This window comes from Peromyscus californicus, unplaced genomic scaffold, assembly GCF_007827085.1.
Source record: "Peromyscus californicus insignis strain IS unplaced genomic scaffold, ASM782708v3 Scaffold_6__1_contigs__length_162567912, whole genome shotgun sequence".
In the NCBI taxonomy this organism is placed as follows: domain Eukaryota; kingdom Metazoa; phylum Chordata; class Mammalia; order Rodentia; family Cricetidae; genus Peromyscus; species Peromyscus californicus.
The window spans coordinates 9,780,708-9,803,346 of NW_026294584.1; the positions used below are offsets into that span (position 1 = coordinate 9,780,708).

Consider the following 22,639-nt stretch of genomic DNA (forward strand, 5'->3'; position numbering starts at 1 on the left):
TAGATTGCCTGTCTAGACTGCTCCAAATTCCCCAGGTAATTGCATAATCATCTTCTTTCTGACCTCCTACTCTGGAATGGTATTTCATAATTTATAGTTTTCATGCAAATCAAAATCACTGAGCTTCTTAAGGTAGACCTGTCTCAAAGCTCTGAGTTTCTCAGGAAAAAACCTTGCACCTCACTATGTCATCTCAAAGAAGCTCACATTGGAAGCTAGGCTTATTTATTATTTCAGTGGAGAGGAGCCTGAGCAAATGGCCTGTAGCCGTTCAGTCCCCTAACAGCCCACCCAAAGAGCAGCAATGCATAGTTGGCTTGAAAGATGATACATTATTAACAACACGAAACAGCGATTATAGAAGGGGTAGGGCACATCGCCACAGGAAAGATGACAGCAATTCGTGGATGATACGGAGAACTTTAGCATTAATAGATACCAAAGTAGTGAAAGTTTCAGATTTCGAAGCTATGAGATTTAAGACAAATACAGAAACATCTAGTAAGGATGGCCTAGTGGCATTATTTTTAGTCTCAGATGAGGGGAAAAGTAAATAAGAGGTAGGATGACAATTACTCCTGAGTCCAACAGCAAAAGCTTTCGGTATGAGACATGTACATTTTTTAGTATTCGGTGTTCTTGTGCAGCAATGCCTGCTATCAGATCTCCTATATCTTCATTCCAATCATCTACACTAGAAACATAGTTGCAGTAAAGCAAGCAACTGGTTCTACACGGAGCAGCTAATGCTGAGGAAAGGGCCGTGAAAACCCTGGAATGTGAGGCCAGAAGAAAGACGTGCTTCAAGTGAGGTTAGAAGTTTGGAGCTTGAATAGCACTAAGTGTTAGGAGGCAATGAATCACCCTTACGTGTGGATACGCAGGCAAAGATGCTTTTATTTTGTTTTACATATTGTGAGCAAAGACTCCGTCCGAGATGTTAAGTAACTTCTCAGGGGCTTCACAGCTGGTCATTGTAGCATGAGATCTGAAGCCTGTTGTGATAGCGGAGTCTTTTCTTGTCTGCTCCTCTGCAGTAAGAGTCCTGAATGTGCTGCTGTATTCTTGTGTGCTCCTCAGAAGGAACATTATGGTGCCAGGTACAAACTGCACTACAGTGGAGCCAGTTTTAGGATCCCTCACTGATGTCAGCAGTTTAGCATCGGGGTGGTAGCATAGGGGCAGTTATTTCATCAGTTTAGAAGCAACTAAAAGGCTGTGTGTTATCTACAAGGCCATGTGTGTGAACCGGTTCCTAATTCCCTCAATGTGAAACAGGGAACTTAAAGAGGACCCCCTTTCCTAAAAACCATGTCATGATGAAACATCTTGTTGATATCAGCAAATATTTCATCCATACTTGTGAGGAAGAGGAGAAGGACGAATACAAGGCTAGGTGGGCACAGGCAGACAATTTACCTACATGGGTGTGTTCTCAGGAAATTATCGTAAACTTTCCAGTCTCCTTAGGGAAGAAACAGCAGAAACTGTGATACACAACTGGTTTTAGCATTGGAAACTCACAGCCCGTGATGTGTTACCTTACGTAAAGAAGATAAAGCATATAATGTTTGCTTTCTTGTCTTTGAAATCAAAACATGCATCCCTATCCCATAGGACACCTTAAGGAAATAAGCAGGAGCCTAGTGCTTACCATATAAGTGGCTGCATGCGAATTTGGTTGTTATCTTTAGGATTCCAGAAATATTCTGTGAACAAATTCTTTACTTTTTGAGCATTTTTAAACTGCAATTTGGAGGAAAATTCTGTCACGTATCACTTCCTCACCACACGAACACTGTTGTTCTGAAGAGTCAGAGCCAAAAATGACAACAGTCTTTATAATTGAGACAACTGAGAAGCCCAACTCAACATGCTCCTTCTAGTGTTAGGAAGGTCTCCTTGTTTTAATTTTGATTTAAACTTACTTAACTATATTTCTCTCACTAAAGTTTCCCTCTGTAACATCTTTAGTATGACAAAATGCATTTTTTTTCTTTTCCATGCCAATATAATAACCAAAAATATAAAAGCAATACCTAACAAAGCAAAAACCCAAATGTGAGATTCCATCTTTGAAGGCATGTATAGAAAGTATCCTTCTTAGTCCTGAATCAAAAACCAACAAAACAAAAGATTAGGAGGCAGAAACCTTTGGCTGAGAAAGGGATGGAGGGAGTGAGGAAGGAGTATACATTCAGATTGCCCACATGTGTCTCCCATGCAAAGGACAACGCTGAAATCCAGGGTGGGAACAAATGCCTTCTCCCTTTCTCCTGCCACATGGCTATTGATGAGTGATGCTCTCTCTCTGATTTATATCCACAGACTAAAATTAATAGCCGCATCTGAATTTGAAGCTGGTCCTCAAGAATAGTGAGCAGGAGACCAAATGTGCTGAAAAGATCAGCAATGAAGCCTTTGGACAGGAGGGAGGCAGGGTGAAAAGCCTTTTTATAAGTCAGCCTTACCTCAGGATGATGTCCAACCTCAATATATGTGCAAACTGGATGAAAAGCCCCAGTTCCACAGGCATACAAGTGAGTGTGATTATAAGCCTTCAGGACCTTGATGAAATTCGCACATTCTTTCTGCAAAACAAAAGGCAAACCAGTTAGTTCTAGCAGTCACCCTAACTGAGGAATCTAGAGTGCTGGGCAGTTTGTGGCAGACTTTGTATGCATCTCTTTCCCAGAGTTTTTTAGGCTTAATTTTGATTTTGCTATTCTGTTTACAGCATTACGTGAATTAAGATAAAACATTCTTAAGCTTTGAGGAAACAAATATAATATAATGTGTTGGCTAGTTTTATATCAACTTGACACAAGTTATAGTTATCTGAGAAGAACGAACCTCAATTGAGAAAATATTTCATAAGATTTGTATGCAAGCTAGCCTAGAGGGCATTTTCCTAATTAGTGATTGATGAGGAGGGTCCAGCCCATGCTGGGTGGTGCCATCCCTGAGCTATTGGTCCTGGGTTCTATAGGAAAGTAGGCTGAGCAAGCCACGGGGAGCAAGTCAGTAAGCAGCAGCCATCCACAGCCCTGCAACAGCTCCTGCCTCCAGGTCCCTGCCCTGTGTGAGTTCCTGTCCTGACTTCTTCAATAATGAACAGTGATATGAGGTATAAGCCAAGCAGACCTTTACATTTCCAAGATGCTTTGACCAGGGTGTTTCATCACAGCAATGATAACCCCAACTAAGACATAATACCCTTCCATAACTCTTTCTCTAAAACAATCTCACCTAATGGAATAAATAGTTCTGGGTTGCCAACGTCATGGATGACTTTTCCCACAGAGAGGACAACAGCAAACTCTCGAGATAACAAATTACTCCAATGAGGTGATGGTGAGATTCTCCATACAAAAGGGACTTTTGAGTCTCAATTTAGAAAAGGGGAACAAAAATAAAAGACAACATGTAGCTAATCACCATTAGTGATCTAATCTTATTTTTTTCTAATGAGTATGTATTCATATACTACATAATAAAAATACATTGAAAGAGTTTTTCTAGAATGTCCATAGTTTTCTGAGTTATTTTTCAGTTGAATATTTGAAAGTAAGCCCTACAGCTGGAACTATATAAATGCAGATAAACTCCCCATGCAGACTACTGTATAAATGAGCTTGGTTCACAAAATGGAGAACCAGGTTGATTCTTCTGTTCCTAAGTGTGTTGTGCCCTCAAAGCTTTCATGTGACCCGTGACTTTTCAGGTGTGAACTCAGAACGCATCTGGCCTTATGCAGTCAGTTCGAGTTTATAACTGGAGTGTTATAACAATCTGAGTACATTTCCACATGGCATTTGCATCCAGTACCTGCAGCTGATGACTTCGGTCTTAACTCCATTGGCCCATAAAATAAGGAGCAGGCAATTTCAGCTAAGTAATTGACATTTAAAATCAAGAAAGTGCCTGCTGTTCAATCTGTCTGGTTATACCAGGGTAAAGTCTGATGCTGTCCTTTGAAAAATATATTTCTCTAAAGATGAATTGGACTTATCTAAAACAAAATATAAGTTTTAGATGTGAGTTCTCATGCTTTCTTAACAATAATGTATAATTTGGGGAGGTAAGAACTACAATAAAACACTTCTTTGTTTTGTTAAATTGATCCAAAATGTATTTTTTTTTTCCTGACTGAAATCAACTGACTTTACAAATTGCTCTGGTCTGAGGGAAAATTTCCTAGCTTAAAGGGTACATGTATTCCCTTCCTTGCTCACTTTGAACAGGTTAGTTCCTGCTCAAAAGATCATTGCTCTGAAGCAGATAAAACTTAACCTCCACTGTCAAAGCACACTCCTCATTCTGTAACAGTTCCTCCTCCTTCCCCTACAGGACCCAACATGAATGCCTATGCAGAAGAAGGAGTTTGGGGAAAGGAAACATCTGATAAATTCATTTACAAATGAAGCATTCATGGGTCTGCCCACAGGATATATTTGTACTCCTCAAAAAAAAATATGTCATTTTCAAAGAAGCCATTTTTAGAATTTTTTTTGCTTTGAAATATGTAGGTGGCCGTGTATTCTGCTTTTACAGAGACAGTCATCCCTCAATGTGGGCTCAATATTGTCATATTCAAGATGATAAATAGTGAGTTCCAGTACCATATGTCAAAATCAAGATATTGGCTGTGCATGCATGGGGAAGCAAATGGATGTTCCAGTAAGTAATAGTTTCAGACCCAGACAGATGCCTTGTTCATTTCAGAAGAGAACAGGACTTCAGTTGGTCTGTGTGATTGCTTGTAAAGACTCACATGCCATTTTGCATACAAAACTAACTTCTCCAATTCCATTATTCACATTTAATACCTACTAACAATTTAAAAATAGACCATGGTTCTCTGTGATTTAAAAAGAAAACATAATTATGAGTACAAATACTTGGAAACACAAAGGAAAGGTCATGTTACCCTTACCACTGTTATGAATTTTAATAGCATAGCTTTTGTGAGATCGTTATTTCTCATAGATTAGATAACCAGTTAGCAATTTACCGACAACTAAGTCTATCTTTCCAAAGAAACTAGTGGGTTATAATTAACACAAGAAAAGTTCCCCAAGCACTTGAAAGCCGCAAAATTGGACCACATTGAATATCAAATTCTCAATTTGTTCTCTATTAACTGTTAAATAGGGAACCACTATACTATGACAACCATTCTTCTACAAAGCTTCTGGAACAAAATCAATCATGGGACTGTAGCTGAGAAACCTGGCAAAGCGTCTGACTGAGTGTGCTGATAACAAGTGAGTCTATCTGAGTTACAGAAAACGGAGCCCCACCCTGTTGGCCCAAGGCCTAGAATGATCTCCTTAATTTCCCCACTGAACTCTCCCAGTTGGCAGCAAATTGTACTGTTTGCCATGCCCTGGGGCTACCTTAGTATTATTTTCAAAGTAAAGGTTGATGCAAATAGAGTGGGGAGCAATTTCTTGGGCTTAGAGGGTAAAAGGATGGTTGTAGGAATACAAAGGAATGGAAGGAAATACTTTCAAGATTGGTTTTAAAATAGTCAAAGGAAGAGTCCTCAGCAGCAATGGAGGAGGAAAGCAGACAGAAAGAACTGAACACAGAGGAACCAAAAACTTGAAAGATGTGCTAGAAAGGATCTGTTCTTCCGAGAACGTCTACATAAAAGCCTATCAATACTGTCATTCATTTGCCTTCCTTTTCTAGTCATGGCTGCCAAGGCTGGTGAGTGTTCCAAACAGGATATTCATTTTATTCTGAGGCTGCCTGGACATTCCTCTAAACTAGAAGGAAGCGTGGCAGCAAAAGGAAACACACTTCACACGTTGCTGCTCTGGGGAGACAGAAGAGGAGTGTTTCTGACCTTTCCTTGAACCATGACGTTTCTCAAAACTCAGAATGTAATGTACTTTTTGGCATTAAACTCCTGCACTGCCTTGCTCCACACTGGCGGATTTACAGCTCAATAAAGACAGTGCGGTCAGCTCCAAATGAATTCATTTTTCAAGCCTTGATCCTTTTGGAACTGAAGTTGATATACACAGATGAATTTGGTAACAAGTTGATGTCCTGAGAGCCAGTCAATCACGGGGACCTTCAGATCAACAGTCCCCCAAAATCATTAGTTTAGAAGTAAGAGCAGTTATAATCCAATAATACCCAAGCCCACACCTGAGGGCCATGATAAATCAACCTCTATGACAAGCTGTTTGAATTTGAGTCTTAGTGGTTTCCAGCCTTTCTGGATCACATGAATAGAAGAATTGTGCATAAAAATATGATCTCGAAGAATAGATGTAAAGAAAATACCTATCCTTGAAAAAGATCTAGGAGCTGAAAGCAGAATGAATGGAAAAACAAGCATCACAGATCCAGATACGGAGCATTGATTAGACTGTGCTGCAGACTTTTCCTGGACCGTTACAAAAATAAAGCCCTCCATCTGTCAAAACAACTGCGCCATGCATGAAAATTAGAACAGAGTGGAGGTGTTTTTAACTAACTTCCCATCATTACACTCTCTACAAGAGAATATAATTTACCTACAATTCCAATTACCTCCTTCCCTGTTCTTAAATTATGGATGAAATAGTGAAAATTTAATCTAAATAAAGAAGTCGCTAAAAAAAAATGGGGATGAGACTGTGAACATGAACAATCTCTATTCAAATCTATTCAGCTCATGATTAAATCAAGCAAACTTGTTCTGGTTCAAATATAAATGAGGCCCAAATGAATGGGTAGAGAGTAGCACTGCCTCAGGTCAATGACAATTCATTTGAAAGGAAAAATCAATAGTCCCTGTGTCATCAGCCATTTATGTGGAATTATTTTACTGTATAACATAGCAGCTGGGAAAGCAAAGGAATCTGTCTATCAGGACGGGTGGATACACTCTGCAGGAAAATCCATTAATAAACTTAATTCCTGAGCTTAATCTGTTGGCTGTCTTTTCTCTGGTCCATTTATTTGGCAAGCTGGCTGGATACTCTGAGCTTCATGCCAAAGCAGTAATCCCTGAGATTGTCCCTGTCACTCATTCGGTCCCTCCTCTTAGTCGAGCTGTTCCATACTTATCCGGAAGCAATGCCCCATCTTTTTCCATTCTTAAATTGTGCTGTTACAGCTGTGATCTGATCATCCTTATCTATGTCTTCCTAATACTTCAAATTCACTACGGGATGTTGGAAATCTTCTTCAAAGAGACATGTCTCATAAAACGGATACACCGTATATTCTCATTTTCGAATTGCCCATCTAATGTTGAACTTGTGACTTCTACCATCCACGCCTTTTAACAGGATTCATCATGCAAAGAGAGATCCAGACTGTCTTTACAGTGCAGGAGGAAGAGGAGCTAGAGAGAAGCCCAGCCTTTAAAGGACAGTTGGATGTCATTGTCACACATCTCCCTTCCTCCATCCATGGTGTTTCATTTCAAAAGTTAGGTTTAGTTTTGGTTGGAGCCATTCCTGTCCAAAATACTAGAGGATATTATATAGTCAGAAATATAAAATGAGCACACATATCCCTTAGTAAATATAGATTCTCTAATGAGTTTAGGAAGCACAGCACAGGTAGGATGTATCAGACTTCTCCTGGTATAAGTAGATAGTCCATTAGAATAGTCAATGCCATTACTCTTTCTCTTTTCTTTCTTTCTGTTTTAACAGCCTAAAGTTTATTTCCTTCATAAGGAACCTAGAACATAAAATCATGGAAAGAATTTTTTTTTAAAGAAAGGAATGGCAGTCACCAGATAGACCAAGTTGGCTTAGAACTTGCTATACACACCAAACCGGCTCCAAACTCAAAGAGATCCAACTGACTCTACCTCTTGAGTTCTAGAATTAAAACATTCACCACCGTGCACAGTGAAAAAGATTTTTAATCATATAAATGTGTTGCCAATCGCAAAAATTAATTGCCATGGAGTCAGCGAGGGATTACAGTGCAGATGCAGAGTAGAGTCCTGTGATGGTTTCAATCGCGTGCTTTCAAAAGTTATACCTAGAAATCTTCACCCAGGAAAGCTGGAATCTGACAATATTCAATACAGGGCCTTGGCAAACTGGTTAAAGAGGCCGGAAGGATGACCCTAATGCAATCTCCTTTGTTTCCTGCAAAGCAGAAATTGAGACACACAGGGAGACATCAGGGCGAGAGACAGCACAGAGGAATGAGCATGCAGAGAGGCAGCTTGAGAAGAGCTTAGGAACAAGCCCAGGGGAGGGCCTCAGAGCCAGCCCTCTGATGCTTCGCTCTTCCACATGACAGGGACAAAATAAGTGTCGGCTGTTTCCAACCACTCTGTGGTTTGTGTTATAGCGTCCCAGGGAACAAATACAAACACAAAAGAGATTGTAGGCATGTTGGTTATGTGAAGATATAAGATGCTCAGTCAAAAGACATTTATAGCTATTATTGTTTAAATTATTAATATCAAATTAATACAAATATAGTAGAAGAGTTTTGCTGTTGGTTAGCTAAATTATGGTCTTCTATTTCATTAAAGAGAAATTTCATTTGTCCAGCTTTTTTTTCCTTAGGGTATTTTTTTTTTTTTTGAGACAGGTTTTCTCTATGTAGCTTTGGAGCCTTTCCCGGAACTCACTCTGTAGTCCAGGCTGGCCTCAAACTCACGATCCACCTGCCTCTGCCTACCAAGTGCTGGGACACAATTTTTTTTCAAATAATTTACATATATGTGTATACATATGCATGTATGTTCATGTGTATTATTGCATATATTCATGTGTTAACTTGTAGAAATGATTTCTGATTACAATTATACTTAAGAAATTTAAAATTTGTTAACATTTATTCATGTTCAATGACAATTTTGCTTTTTTTAAAAGTATGAAATATTGTTTCAATGAAGTTCAGACAGTCTTACAGGTCAATTCAAATGATGTTATAAAGATAAAATAGAAACAGTATTGAGATAGTCGTTTTTTATCCATCAGTGAGCTGTGGGCTAGAATTAACCGAGTCATCTTCCATTTTCTGTGTAACTACAGGAAAGTTGTTCAGGATCTCTGAGCTTCATTGTCCTCAACTAAAACTGGGATTCATGAGACATCTCAACAGAGCAATTGTATGTATTCATTAATTGGTTATTCCTTTCTCATTTTGGGGTGTTTGTTTTTCTTTTCTGCACATAGCCCTGCCTTCCCTGAAACTCACTACATGGATCAGACTGGCCTCAAACTCATAGATATCCCCAGCCTTTCCTTTCTGAGTGCTGGGATTAAAAACCCACAACACCACGACCTATGGTTATCCTTTCTTAGAATAAACATGTCATTATTGTTTTGAATGCTTCCAGACTGCTTAACTCTCATACTGTTCTGCATCCTACACCATCCCATACATTATGCCAACAACTCAAGTATTAGTTCATTCCTGATGAAGACACACTTCCAAGAAGTGAAACCCACACTGGGAGATAAACAGAGGCAGCTTTAGTAAAATTGGTTTTGAGTATTAATGTGTACCCATCCATCTTCTGCTACAAATATAACTACATTTTGTTTATTAGAATTGTCAGGAAACTAATTCCAGTACTCTCACAGGGGAACATTCTCGAGTACAGACACTCTTGTGATAAGGGGGCCTTTGATCATCATCTGGTTAAGCAGCAAAAACAAACAAACACCCCAAAACCAAAAAACAAAACAAACCAAACAAATGAACAAAAAACCAGACACTGGTTTTCAACAGTCATAGAGGAATTGTACTTTATCAACTCAGAAAGCTGGATTACATTTCCTAGACGTTTCTCTTCTGTGGTTTGGGTAAGGTTGCGCACATCAGAAGTTTGCTTTCTATGTGGAGGCATGCTTTCATGTACAGCCATACCCTTGTCAAGGATCGGAAAAGCTGGCCCCTGGTGAGCATGCTGTAGCAGGTGGGCTGGAAACTCGCTCCCTTTTCCAGGCCACGCATTTCCCTTCAAGACCTGAGATCTTGTCTTCATCCTTGACTAGTTGCATGGCAAAGCAAACCACTTTATTAAGATCAGCAACTGACTAAGAGGAATTTGGTGTAGAGAAAAGGAGTCCCTTACCCTCCTTGACACTTGTTCTCTCTACTTCACGTTAGCTTTCTTCTCTAACACCAATTCCAGCTTTCTACAGCATCGCCAGCACTGTTTATGAGTCAAAGCAGCAGCCAGCCTTCCATAGATTCTTTACCACATCCTACCATTGCATCAAGTTTGAGATCTTTAGTAAAATCCTTTCTATACACCACTTAGTTAAGTCTGTCCTCTGAAGAAATTCTAACTGATGGATATCTTACTACAACAGAATAACTCATTCTAATATGCCTGTCTAAAAGGTGATAATAGATTTGATATTTACCTCCCACACACATAATCATTATTTGATAATATTTTTATTTACATGATTCATCCTTTTCTAAGTGTATAGTGATGTATAGAATAAACACTTACATTAATTTAAAAATTATCTCAGCATGCTACTAGAAAACAAGTACTTTAGCACCTCATAAAGGCATATATACACATGGACATATATGCACAAATATAATCTATAGTTAATATCATGTAGCATACAGTATAGCAAAATATGTTTAATATATTCAGCACTTAGTTGAATATTACTGAGAAGTTTTAGTAGTGTTCTTCTTTTAACATAGTAAAGATAAAATTAATATCCTATGGTAGTAATACCTACATTTTGAAATAGAATAATGTTTGCATCCCACTTCCCAGCAACCTCTCATTAAAAGCAGAATGTCAACACTAATATTAAATGAGGCAAACAGAAATTTAGAAAACTTTAATGATGTTTTGGAGATGTAATGGTGATTAATTTTATTGCTCCCTTTTGAATCAAATTAAAGTTAAAAGGAGTCTAAAGTTGACTACAGCATATTTATCTTCAGACAGAGCTTATTATCTATAAGGAAAATATTCCTAAAGTTAAGGTTAAATCTACAATATGATAGTCAGTGTATCCATGAAAGCAAGTAGAAATCCATTTATATGCATCATAAGGTATGTGAGAAACAGAATATCAATTTTAAGGTCATCTTCATTTTCAATAAAACCTATAATCAATATTATCAACAATTATAAAATATCAGATTTTAATCTACTTATAGCTGGTCATCCTGCTGTGATTTTATGAATACTTGCAAAAGTTTCATGGTTCCTGAGCCGTATAGATAATGGCCTTATTACTCCCAGAAGGCAATAGCAATAACATCAACATTTATTGTATAATTCCATTGTGGCAGTGAGAAGAGGGCCAGGTAACACCTGCCCCAAATGGATGGCTTTATAGAAGCGGAGTTATAGTTAAAATAACCTTAATGCTGCAGAATGGGTGTGCTGGGTTGGCTGAGTTGGATGAGATGGTACACTTCCTGTCTAGATGTTCAGCATACATGCCCAACTCTGGAGAAGGAAGCTGTTTTTCTTTCACAAGGCTGTTTGAAACCAGCTACTGGCTATTGAGAGGGAATTAATTTTCCAAGGCTCTTAACTTCAAAAACACAATAGAAAACAATCTGTGACCTAGGTAGTCAATGTTATCACTCAGATGAAAATGTGAGACAAATATACATCCAAATTTTGATTTTTAATCAGCCCTTATGATTTTTGTAGTCTCCTAGTTAAAAACAACTCTATTTTACTGGCAAAATTTTAGCAAACCTTCAAGTGCCTAAAATAAAACAAACAAACCCCTGAAGGTCAGTGACAATTCTGAACTTTGAAATATTAAACAAAATTGGGCGTTTGGCATACAACTTCTGACATGTATGATACAAGTATGACTTCAACTGTGTTACTTGTCAAAAATTAATGCTGTTAATGTCCTGCAATCTGAGTCACTTTGGTAAAATGTTATTCTACACTATAGCTTTGAATGTTCATAACAGTTAAGAACGGGGAAAAAAACTCCTTGAAATGCAGTCCCTGGGTCCAGGTGCACAGTGCTACTCTCTCAATTGTATCTGGGAAAGAATTCCGAGAATCTGCTCCTTTTGGTTCCCTCTCAGATGGTTGAAATTTTGATTTCCAATGATGTTCAAAATATTTCTAGCAGTCATACGGTTGCCATTTGGTTTTATTGAAACAGCGCAAAGAGAGATGGGTTAGTAGGATAAACAAAGAGGATTCAGAGAGCTATTGATTCAAAACAGATTCTTTTACCAGCTTAGCTCAAATTCATTTTGCATTTGCAAAGCATGGTCAAGAAAGTTAAGCCACCAAGAGGAACATGCTGAGAATAACACATTGCATTTAAGGCCTTGGCAACCTCAGAACATGCGAGTAGCGTGCAGCAGTCAAAATGCACAGATCATATTTTATTTTTCTCATCAGCTTACCTAATACCAAATATATTACATATTTTCCAGAATCTCTCCAGTAATAGTTATAGTAAAGGTTATTATCACTTCATATCTCTACCAAAAATATTGCAGTGATATTAAAGTTTAGCCCTGACACATCAAGTGAAAAGATGTACTAACAGGACGGTATGCTTTATAGTCTATTAACTTCCACAAGAGAGGAAAATCAAGCTCAGATTAGTGTTGTAAGAAATGTCCTTTACTAACAGATGAATTACAACATACCCAACTGGGTGAGTGAGTGTGTGTGTGTGTGTGTGTGTGTGTGTGTGTGTGTGCTGGTGTGTGTGTATACACTCGAGAGGGGTGGCAGGTAGCTTCTTTACCACAGCCCCTCACTATGTGCAATAGCTGCTGTTAATATATGTTTGTTTTGCATTGGGGCAGAGTAATGATGGGTTGAATCTCCCCAAATGCACAGGAGAATAGGGAGATAGTTACTTTTCCATATAATGCTATATCTAGAGGCAGAAACTATGTTAGCTCAATGTAATAACATGTGGTTACTTATAGGTGATGATACAGTTTCAAACAAATCAAGCACTCTCTTGGCCACTTTAATAATGCTATTTTCTCAAGGTATATAATATTATCTTCTGTTTTTGTCTTACTTTTCTTCCTGTATTCTTGCACTGAACTGGGTACTTTTCCAAGATGATTTGTTTCAAGACACGCTATTTCCAAGGGAATTGTGGAAGCAACCAGACAGGAAAGGGTGACCCACATTTTAGAAACCACAGAGAATACACAAGGAAATTATAGTTTACTATTTTTGTAAATGTGAAGGTCAATTTTTATTGTGATTTCCATTCTATCTTGAAGTCCTGATGGCTACACGCCCACATGATTCATCTTTGTGGTTTCCAGCATTGTAAGAGCACTTTGAAAAGAATTACTGTCCACAAATCCCCACTGACCACTATTTACTCAAGATACAGTACAGAATTTCCATGAAACTGCCCAAGTGTTACTGCACAAATCAGGTGTTGAATGAAATACACTTTTTCCTCTTAATCTTTCTTTCAGATTAGTTATTTATATTATTTCTTAAAACAATAATGGTCTTTGCTTATGTTTATCAAGAGAAAAATGTTACAAATCTTAACTAGTCATCTAATCTTTATCTCAAAATAATATGTAAAGAAAAAGATGGCAAAGTGGATACCTAAATTAAAGTATAAAAATAACAAAAAAATTATGTTTCCAGCAAGAAATATATACATTGAGACAATGCCTAAATGAGGTTGAACAATAAATAAAAAGAATTTAAATATATTTTCAATGCATAAATATACTTTCAATATCTGAGCAAGGAAAGTCAATATTAAAGAGCCAGTTCATTAAACAGAAGAATAATATGGAACATACTCTAATGTTAAGTAGAACTAAAACAAAATCATTTCATTGAAATAAAATCATTGTGCTTTTATTTTATTAAATAAAAATTTCTGGGAGAATTAAGAATTCACAAGAACATTGTCTTATTAAAACAGAAAGAAATATCAAAATGCACACTCAAAATGCTGCTTCCACACACTGAACTCCATAGTTTCAGTGAGATTACAAGTCCTACTGTTAACTTTAGATACTGGGTGGACCTCAATGTGCCTATCTCTCCCACACAATCAGGCGCCACCAGCATAGTGTACCAGAAACAGCAAAGTCCAACTATTAATTTTTTTCATTCTATAAGATCCATAAACATTTGTAATGAACTTTGAAAATCTGAGGTTGCTCTCCTACAGATGCACTTCTGAATTTAAGATTATATTAGGTTATGACGTGAGACTTTTTGTAGTAGCTGAAATAACTGGATGTGAGCTAGAAATCAAATCTCAGATGTCAGGGAGAGAGAGAGAGAGAGGAGAGAGAGAGAGAGATGAGAGGAGAGAGAGAGAGAGAGAGAGAGAGAGAGGGAGAGGGAGGAGAGGGAGAGGGAGAGAGAGGGAGAGGGGAGAGGGGAGAGGGAGAGGGAAGAGGGAGAGGGAGAGGGAGGAGAGGGAGAGGGAGGGAGAGGGAGAGGGAGGGAGGGAGAGAGGGAGAGAGAGAGGAGATGTTGAAATGAATAATTTTGGAAACCATATAAAAGCTCAGTAGAATAATTTCCCATCCTGGCAACTGAAAATACTTATTTATTCATGCAACTAAATGTACTCAATAGTTTGTAATTGCATTTAGTATAAAATTTAGGTAAGTTGTCAGACAAGTATCACTATATCTTCACTGTTCTGACAAAATTAATTGGATAACCATATAACTCTATTGTGGTCCAGATCATAAGAGAGGGACTAGCCGGGCGGCTGGTGGCGCACGCCTTTAATCCCCAGCACTCGGGAGGCAGAGCCAGGCGGATCTCTGTGAGTTTGAGGCCAGCCTGGACTACCAAGTGAGTTCCAGGACAGGCGCAAAGCTACACAGAGAAACCCTGTCTCGAAAAAAAAAACCAAAAAAAAAATTAAAATAAATAAATAAGAGAGGACTAAAACAAAGTTTTCACTTACTATCTACAACTAGGTTCCATAAAACAATAATACTGAGATACCAACTTTGGTCAGTATTCAGCGTTGATTTTTTTTTTAATAATTAATGTCTCAATAGCATACCAAGTCCACCTTTGCTTCTTCCACTGCAAGCCGGTGATTGCTGGAGTTAATGTCTCGGTGAGTCCAGCAAAGTACGACACTGGTGCAGCACTAGCGTTAGTCATCTCTGTTTGGTGGAATAATTCAAATCTAAAATTTCCTAGTGAGATCAAAGATATCATCATTCTTTCCTAGTTGTCGATTGTGGTGTTGGTGTGTGTACTGAGGGTGCTTGTTAGTGTGGATGTGTGTACCTGTGTATGCAGACATGCTCACATGCTGCTACTTGTACAAATGAAGGACCAAGAGTGGCGCCCACACCAGTGTCTTCCCCTCTACTGCTCTCCACCTTTGCTGTTTGACGTTGGGTCTCTCGCTGAACTTGAAGCTCGTAGGCAAGATGCCCAATGAGCTTCAAGTATCTGCCTTCCTTTGTCCACCTCAAGTCAGGACTCTGGAAGTGCTCTGCCACTCAGACTTTTCCTTTGGGTCCTAAGCGTCCAATCCCTGCTGCCCTCCACTTGCACTGTAGACACCCTTAGCAAGTGATTCATCTCCTCATTCAGAGAAACATTTTTTTAATCTTAACTTCCTACATAAAATGTTAGAAAAAAAAGAATGACTTGGTTCTGAATGAGTATTATGAATTTCTTTATTTGCTGGTCTAGTAAATGGGATATTGTAGTTTATAATGACACACTGACTCTGACCTAACTTCAACCAGGTGTCTCTGAAGAGCCACTCAATGTTTGTATGTGCATCTCTGTACCGTTCAGTTTTAGTAAAAACACTGCTGGCAAGTTTAGAAAATCATCCTTGGCCTCTAATAGCCCATCAACTTCACTACCCTTCATGTTCTACCCTTATCGCTCTGGTTTGTCCTCAGAAAGAACCTGTCAACTCATCAGTCAGAATTCTCTTTATCCTGAGAGTTTTATTGTGGTAACCCTGCCCCCCCCGCAACTTCATCCTACTTCTTGGCTGTAAATCTCCTCTTGTCCTTGTATTCTGATTTCTCCACCCATCTGCAAAACCAACTGAAAGACACTGTTAAATAGTCTCATATTAATTTTTAATATGCTGCCGGTATTTGGCAAATAATTTGCAATGACCGCCTTCCAGTGTCTGCTAATAAACAGATACATCAAGGATGGTGACTTCTGTCCTTTTTGTGTCCAGGATCCATCTCCTTCAGCAGGGGACAATGACACTAGTTGATGGAGCCATTCTGTACCGGAGAATTCAAATCCTTCCTCTACACTTTAGAATGCGACTGACAAGCAGATTGTCTTTTGATAATATCTGCTTACAGACAGATGTATGCCTTAGGAAACACACAGCATGGATTTCTTCTAAATGCTAGTATTTAAAATAGATAAGACCTTTAGACATTTCTTTGTGTTTTAGATATTCTGAAACATTGATGAAGCATAAAATAGAGAACATATTTTATAATGAACTTATGGTAGTCTATTTATTGATGCATTTTAACTATTTTTATGGTTTGTTCAGATTTGAAGCTATACTTCCAACCCACTGCCAACTTAATTTTATTAACGAAGTTTACCTAAAGAAGAAATGGCCTTGGATAAAAGCCATTTGCCTAACAATAAATGGTAAAACACTGATAGCATTGCATACTAATGTTTGACTCCATAGTGTCTAGGATACTGTAAGCTGCATATTCATTTCTTAATATTTATTTGAAAAATAAAGGTGGGAAAGACAAGTAACAAAAACTAACAAAGAAGAAAGAAAGAAAAACAGAATGTAATGTGTAAAAAGAATAGAAAGGTAATTTTATAACAATGACACAGGGAAAAAAATCATTATTCAAGAGAAACAAATATGAACTAACATACATAACTCTAGCTACACAGATCATTTGCCATTTAATATAAATTTGTGTGCTACAATACCACATTTTGTTAATTAATCTCCTCACATGTAAGCCATTAATGAAATTATATTTTTATTAGCATTGTTATTATTGCCTATTTTCTTTATATAAAACTGTTTCCATAATAGAACAATATCCCCTATTCTTTCAAAAGTTAAGTCCACAAGCAAAGACTGATGTTCACAAGAATACCAGAGAAGAAGAGATCACATGGTAACATATTACTTAGGAAGTTACTAGAATGATTCAGCAGATGAATGCTTACCAGGATGTCTTTTCCGGCCCATTTGCATTCATCTCTTCTGGTGTAAGACACTGGCCACACAATCTAAGGACAGAAAGAATCATGTTTGTACCAATTAAATTTGCCAAGAGACCCAGCATTTTATAATCTTTGTATTTGTTCGGGACAACTAAGGAAAATGAATACTATATGGAGGAAGAGGTCAAACGCGACCTTCTTTTAACATTAGCAAATGAATTTCTGTGTTAAGTCATGCAGTCTCCATCTATCCACTGTTCTCTGATCCATATAAATTAGAGTTGGAAAGCAGTTAATGTGACCAATCGATGGAAGAGTGTGACGTGGAAAGAGCTGCTACCCTGGGTGGGAAAGGAAGGCCATCCTTGGAAAACATGAGAATCTAGGGGAAATCTGGCAGAGAGCATGTCTCATGTTCTTCCAAATTTCTCAGTATTTATCATGAAGTAGTGATTTTGAAAATTTATCACTAGCATACTCTGAAAATATCTCTCTGAACCAAATTCCAGGCTGACACACTAGAGTGAGACCTGAAATGTTTGGCAAACACAGCTTCCAAAGTCATCTCTTTCTCTGTTGCTCTCCTTCTTTCTGTCTCCACCTGAAAATACAGAATATTTAAGAATAACAGCATATGCTTTGAGAAGATAAAAGTGGAAACAAAGAAAAAATATAGCTCTAAAAAACTGCTTCTTTGACAGGCATGGTGTTCCTTAGCTAAAGATCCTAGTACTTGGGATACAGAGGCAAAAAGACTTGCCAGGGCTCCACACACCTCATGAGTTCAAGGCCAGGCTGGTCTACACATAAAGTGAGTCAGACAAGACAGGGCTCCGTATACACGGTAAACCAGGGCAGCCAGGGCTCCGTATTCATAGTGAGTCAGAGGGAGTCAGGGCTCCATATACACGGTAAACCAGGGCAGTCAGGGCTCCATATACACGGTAAACCAGGGCAGTCAGGGCTCCATATACACGGTGAACCAGGGCAGTCAGGGCTCCGTATACACGGTGAACCAGGGCAGTCAGGGCTCCGTATACACGGTGAACCAGGGCAGTCAGGGCTCCGTATACACGGTGAACCAGGGCAGTCAGGGCTCCGTATACACGGTGAACCAGGGCAGTCAGGGCTCCGTATACACGGTGAACCAGGGCAGTCAGGGCTCCGTATACACGGTGAACCAGGGCAGTCAGGGCTCCGTATACACGGTGAACCAGGGCAGTCAGGGCTCCGTATACACGGTAAACCAGGGCAGTCAGGGCTCCGTATACATGGTAAACCAGGGCAGCCAAGGCTCCATATACACAGTAAACTAAGGCAGACAGGGCTCCGTATACATGGTAAACCAGGGCAGCCAGGGCTCCATATACACGGTAAACCAGGGCAGCCAGGGCTCCATATACATAGTGAGTCAGAGGGAGTCAGGGCTCCGTATACACGGTAAACCAGGGCAGTCAGGGCTCCGTATACACGGTAAACCAGGGCAGTCAGGGCTCCGTATACACGGTGAACCAGGGCAGTCAGGGCTCCATATTCACAGTGAGTCAGAGGGAGTCAGGGCTCCATATACACGGTAAACCAGGGCAGCCAGGGCTCCATATACATAGTGAGAGTGAGTCAGGCCAGTTGGGGCTGCCTGTATACAGTAAGATTCTCCCCTCCTCCTGGTGAGTGTGTGTGTGTGTGTGTGTGTGTGTGTGTGTGTGTGTGTGTGTGTGTGTGTTCAGTACAACTATAAAGCCGACATATAAAAAGTGATTTTAGGACTAGGCTAGACTGCATATACAGAGTGATGAGTCAGGCCAGACAGGGCTATGTGTGGAGAGTAAGTCAGGACAACCAGGACTACATAGCAAGACGGTGTCTTACAAAAACAAAATAACAAAAATCATGCAAAATCTAAACTAGTTAAATGATTTTAAGTGTGTTTTAATTCTTCCAGTTGTGAATCTGGTCACAGTAGACCATGCTACTGGTAGTGGCTTATTCAGTTGCATATATTTTCTCTATAATAGCAATACAAGTACTCTTATCCAAATTTCAGAACAAAAATTTCCAAATTCCATGAACAATTTCAAGGGGTCTTATCTGCACTGGGCAGAACAGTTTATCATTCCTGCATCAGCTTTCTTTTCTAGTAATATTTGTTCATGTCAGGGGGGAAATGTCATTCGTTAAATAAAAATCCAGAGTCAGGGGCAGTTTATTATTTATGTGTCCTAGAAAGCTTTCAGCCTTGGAATGATTGATCATCATTCATTTGAAGCCTCGGGATAATTCACTGTGAATGGTCACACACTCTGGCAAAGGTTGAGATTTTAATCCAGGGAATTGGTCCCCCTGAATGCAGCAGACTAATAAACAAGAGTTTAGAAATCATTGAAATAACATGATGCTTTGAAAAATGCATTCCAACTTCATGTCAAAAATATGATGCTTAAAAAGACAATGAGTACACCGTCATTTTTTATCATTAAGTTCTTCATTCAGTGTGTACTCTTTTAGGTGATTTTCTGCCCAATTGTGTCTGTGTATCTCAATTAAAATTCACGTTAAATGTGTTCCACATGATGTAGTCACATAGTGAAAACATTCAAAAATAGTACATTTATCATCTTTATCAATGAACATCACTCTGAATCTTGACATTCTAGAGGGGTGGCAGGACAAACCCACAGTCCATCTGTCTTCAGATTGGTGCTTGAGGTCAGGAGAATTTTCTTTTAAATTTGAAGTTAACAATGGATGAGGAAAAAACATAATGTTTCTCTAACAGTAAACTAAGATTTGTAGGACGTCATAGTGAACTTCTAGCTAAGTTCTGCTAAAATTATAGATTTTATTCATATATATATACATATATATGAACATATATTGATTTTATAAGACACAATGTTTTCTAGTTCTTGATCATTCTTGCTAAGCTATTTTTTTTTTTTTTTTGCTCTTTTTTTTTTTTTTTTTTTTTTTTGTTTTTTTTTTTTGTTTTTGGTTTTTCGAGACAGGGTTTCTCTGTGTAGCTTTGCGCCTTTTCCTGGAACTCACTTGGTAGCCCAGGCTGGCCTTGAACTCACAGAGATCCGCCTGGCTCTGCCTCCCGAGTGCTGGGATTAAAGGCGTGCGCCACCACCGCCCGGCGCTAAGCTATTTTAAGCTTATTTTATATTTTTCTTCTCCACCTAATATTAATAAAATAATTTTATATGCATATTACATTTCATTTTTTCTTTACTCCAAAAATAGTTATCTTTCCATGGCTTAGTTTTTTACTCTATTATTTAAGGTATTTCTTGACCTACTTTACGTGTGTGTGTGTGTATGTGTGTGTGTGTGTTTATGTGAAGGTGTGTATGCAGATGTGTGGATACCAGAAGTTAAAATTGTGTATCTTTCCTAATTGTTCTCTATCCTTTTTTTAAGGTGGGTCTCTGAACTTTGAGCTCATAGATATGCCCAGAGTGGTTGACCATCAAGTCACTGGTATCCTCTTGTCTCAACCTCTTAAAAACTAGGAATGCAGGAGTGCTCTATGACCCCAGCACTTTATTTGGGTCTGATGACTGAACACTGCTCACCATGGCTGCCCATCAAGCACTTTTGGGGATGAGACATTTTACCAGCCATAAATTTATTCTTTATAACAATTCTATATATTTTTTAGTATAGTTCTGAGAATTAAATTCAGAAACCTATGTATAGTAGAGAAGAACTCTATACCATTAATTAATACTTCTTATGCATGTTCTTATTAATCATTTAGACTAAATAGAATGTATTTATTATCTTCAGGAAAATAATCTTTCTCTGATTCTTCCAAACCTGATCATACAGTTATATTTTTTGCCTCAAAAAGTGGTCGGCTCAATGGTCACCTTTAAATTAACACATTTATTTTTACTGTTGTAAAATCAAGAACTATTTATGACATTATGTTATACAGAGTTCATGTCAATGTTATTTATATTTGCTATGTTTTAATGATCATTTAAGCCATGAATATTAGAACATGCCAAAAATAAATAGCCAGATATAAATTGAGTTCACTGCTTTAAGTAATGTGATATAATTAACATTAATTATTCATTCATTAATGAGATATCTTAATCTTTGAGGAAGACCTATTTTAGAATATGAATTTGAAACTCAAGGGCAAGAGTTGCAACAATATTAATGTAACAATGTTCAGGATCTTTAATTTCTTATTTATTCATTGATTTAAATACTATTATTATTATTATTATTATTATTATTATTATTATTTGGTTTTTCGAGACAGGGTTTCTCTGTGTAGCTTTGCGCCTTTCCTGGAACTCACTTTGTAGACCAGGCTGGCCTCATACTCACAGAGATCCACCTGCCTCTGCCTCCCCAGTGCTGGGATTATTCAATTATTTTTATTAACAGTCTGAATAGAAGACCCTGTTATGTGTATGTTGGTTAGCTTATGGCCTGTGATAACTTGTACCCATGCTGTATAAGCATTTGGCTCTTGGATATGTCTCATTTATAAAATTATAGGATTTTGATGTGATGATTTGGTTCTTTTAAATTTTAGATACAAATTATTTCATTAGTAAAATTCATAAGATATATATAAAAGAAAATGTTAAATACATAATTTACATAATCAGAGGCAATATGTGGTCATATATTTTCTATCTCTCTATATATTTAGCTATCATTGATCATACATCTATCTACCTATTTTTCTATCTATCATCTATATATTTATCTATCTATCTAATCTCTCATCTATCTAGCTAATCTAATATCTATCGTCTATATACCTATTTCAATATATGTAAATTAAATTTACAAAATAACAAAAGCTATTCAGAAAATTTTAACAAATATAACATCCTAAGTTTGTAATACCAAATATTCTAGGTTTCCAATTCACTTCATAAAGAATGATGCTTTGGGATAAAATATCCACACCAAAATTCTCTTTATTTTGTCACCATTTAAAAAATCTTTGAAAGAAAAAATTTATCATTTCATTGCTATTACCTGAGGATGTTTAAATGTCTCTTAGTTTCCAGAATCAGAACTAGAAGCACCCAGTTAGGTGTCAGCAGCACAATTTTACTATAAAATATACCATATCTGAATGCAATTTTATATGAATATACATATTAATTTAAGCTTACTGTATATATGTATCTGAATTTTTGTGTTTAGGTAATAAAAAGAGAAAATGACAAATTTAAAGTTATATCAAGCTACACCAATGTCTCTGGGAGCCCTGCCTGGGATCAAGCTGGGGAGAGGGTCTGGGAGGGGAGGAGGAAGGGAAAGTGTTGTAGGTTGTGACATATGAGAGAAGAATAAAAAAGTAATCAAGTTATATCATACTAAAGAAATGACAATTTAAATATAAATACTTGTTTTATAGCCAGAAAAATACTCTCAAAGCAGAACAGAACCTTTTTTGTTCATTTACTTTTAAGAAGTTGTCATCCAGTGTGTTCTCCACGAATAGCTCAGCACACCACATTAATGCCTTCAGTGGTAAGGGGC

The 22,639-nt window shown here is 37.8% G+C and overlaps 1 protein-coding gene across 2 annotated transcripts in view; it reads right to left on the reverse strand.

The window, feature by feature from the left end:
* Sema3a (semaphorin 3A) overlaps positions 1–22,639 on the reverse strand; it is a 479,305-nt gene that overhangs the window by 131,799 nt on the left and 324,867 nt on the right. For both annotated transcript variants that reach the window (XM_052720980.1, XM_052720981.1), the window contains 2 exons: positions 17,123–17,185; positions 2,472–2,591 (listed from right to left, as the gene is read on the reverse strand). In XM_052720980.1, the coding sequence (XP_052576940.1) occupies positions 2,472–2,591; positions 17,123–17,185 (183 nt within the window). The remainder of the gene's footprint in view (positions 1–2,471; positions 2,592–17,122; positions 17,186–22,639) is intronic.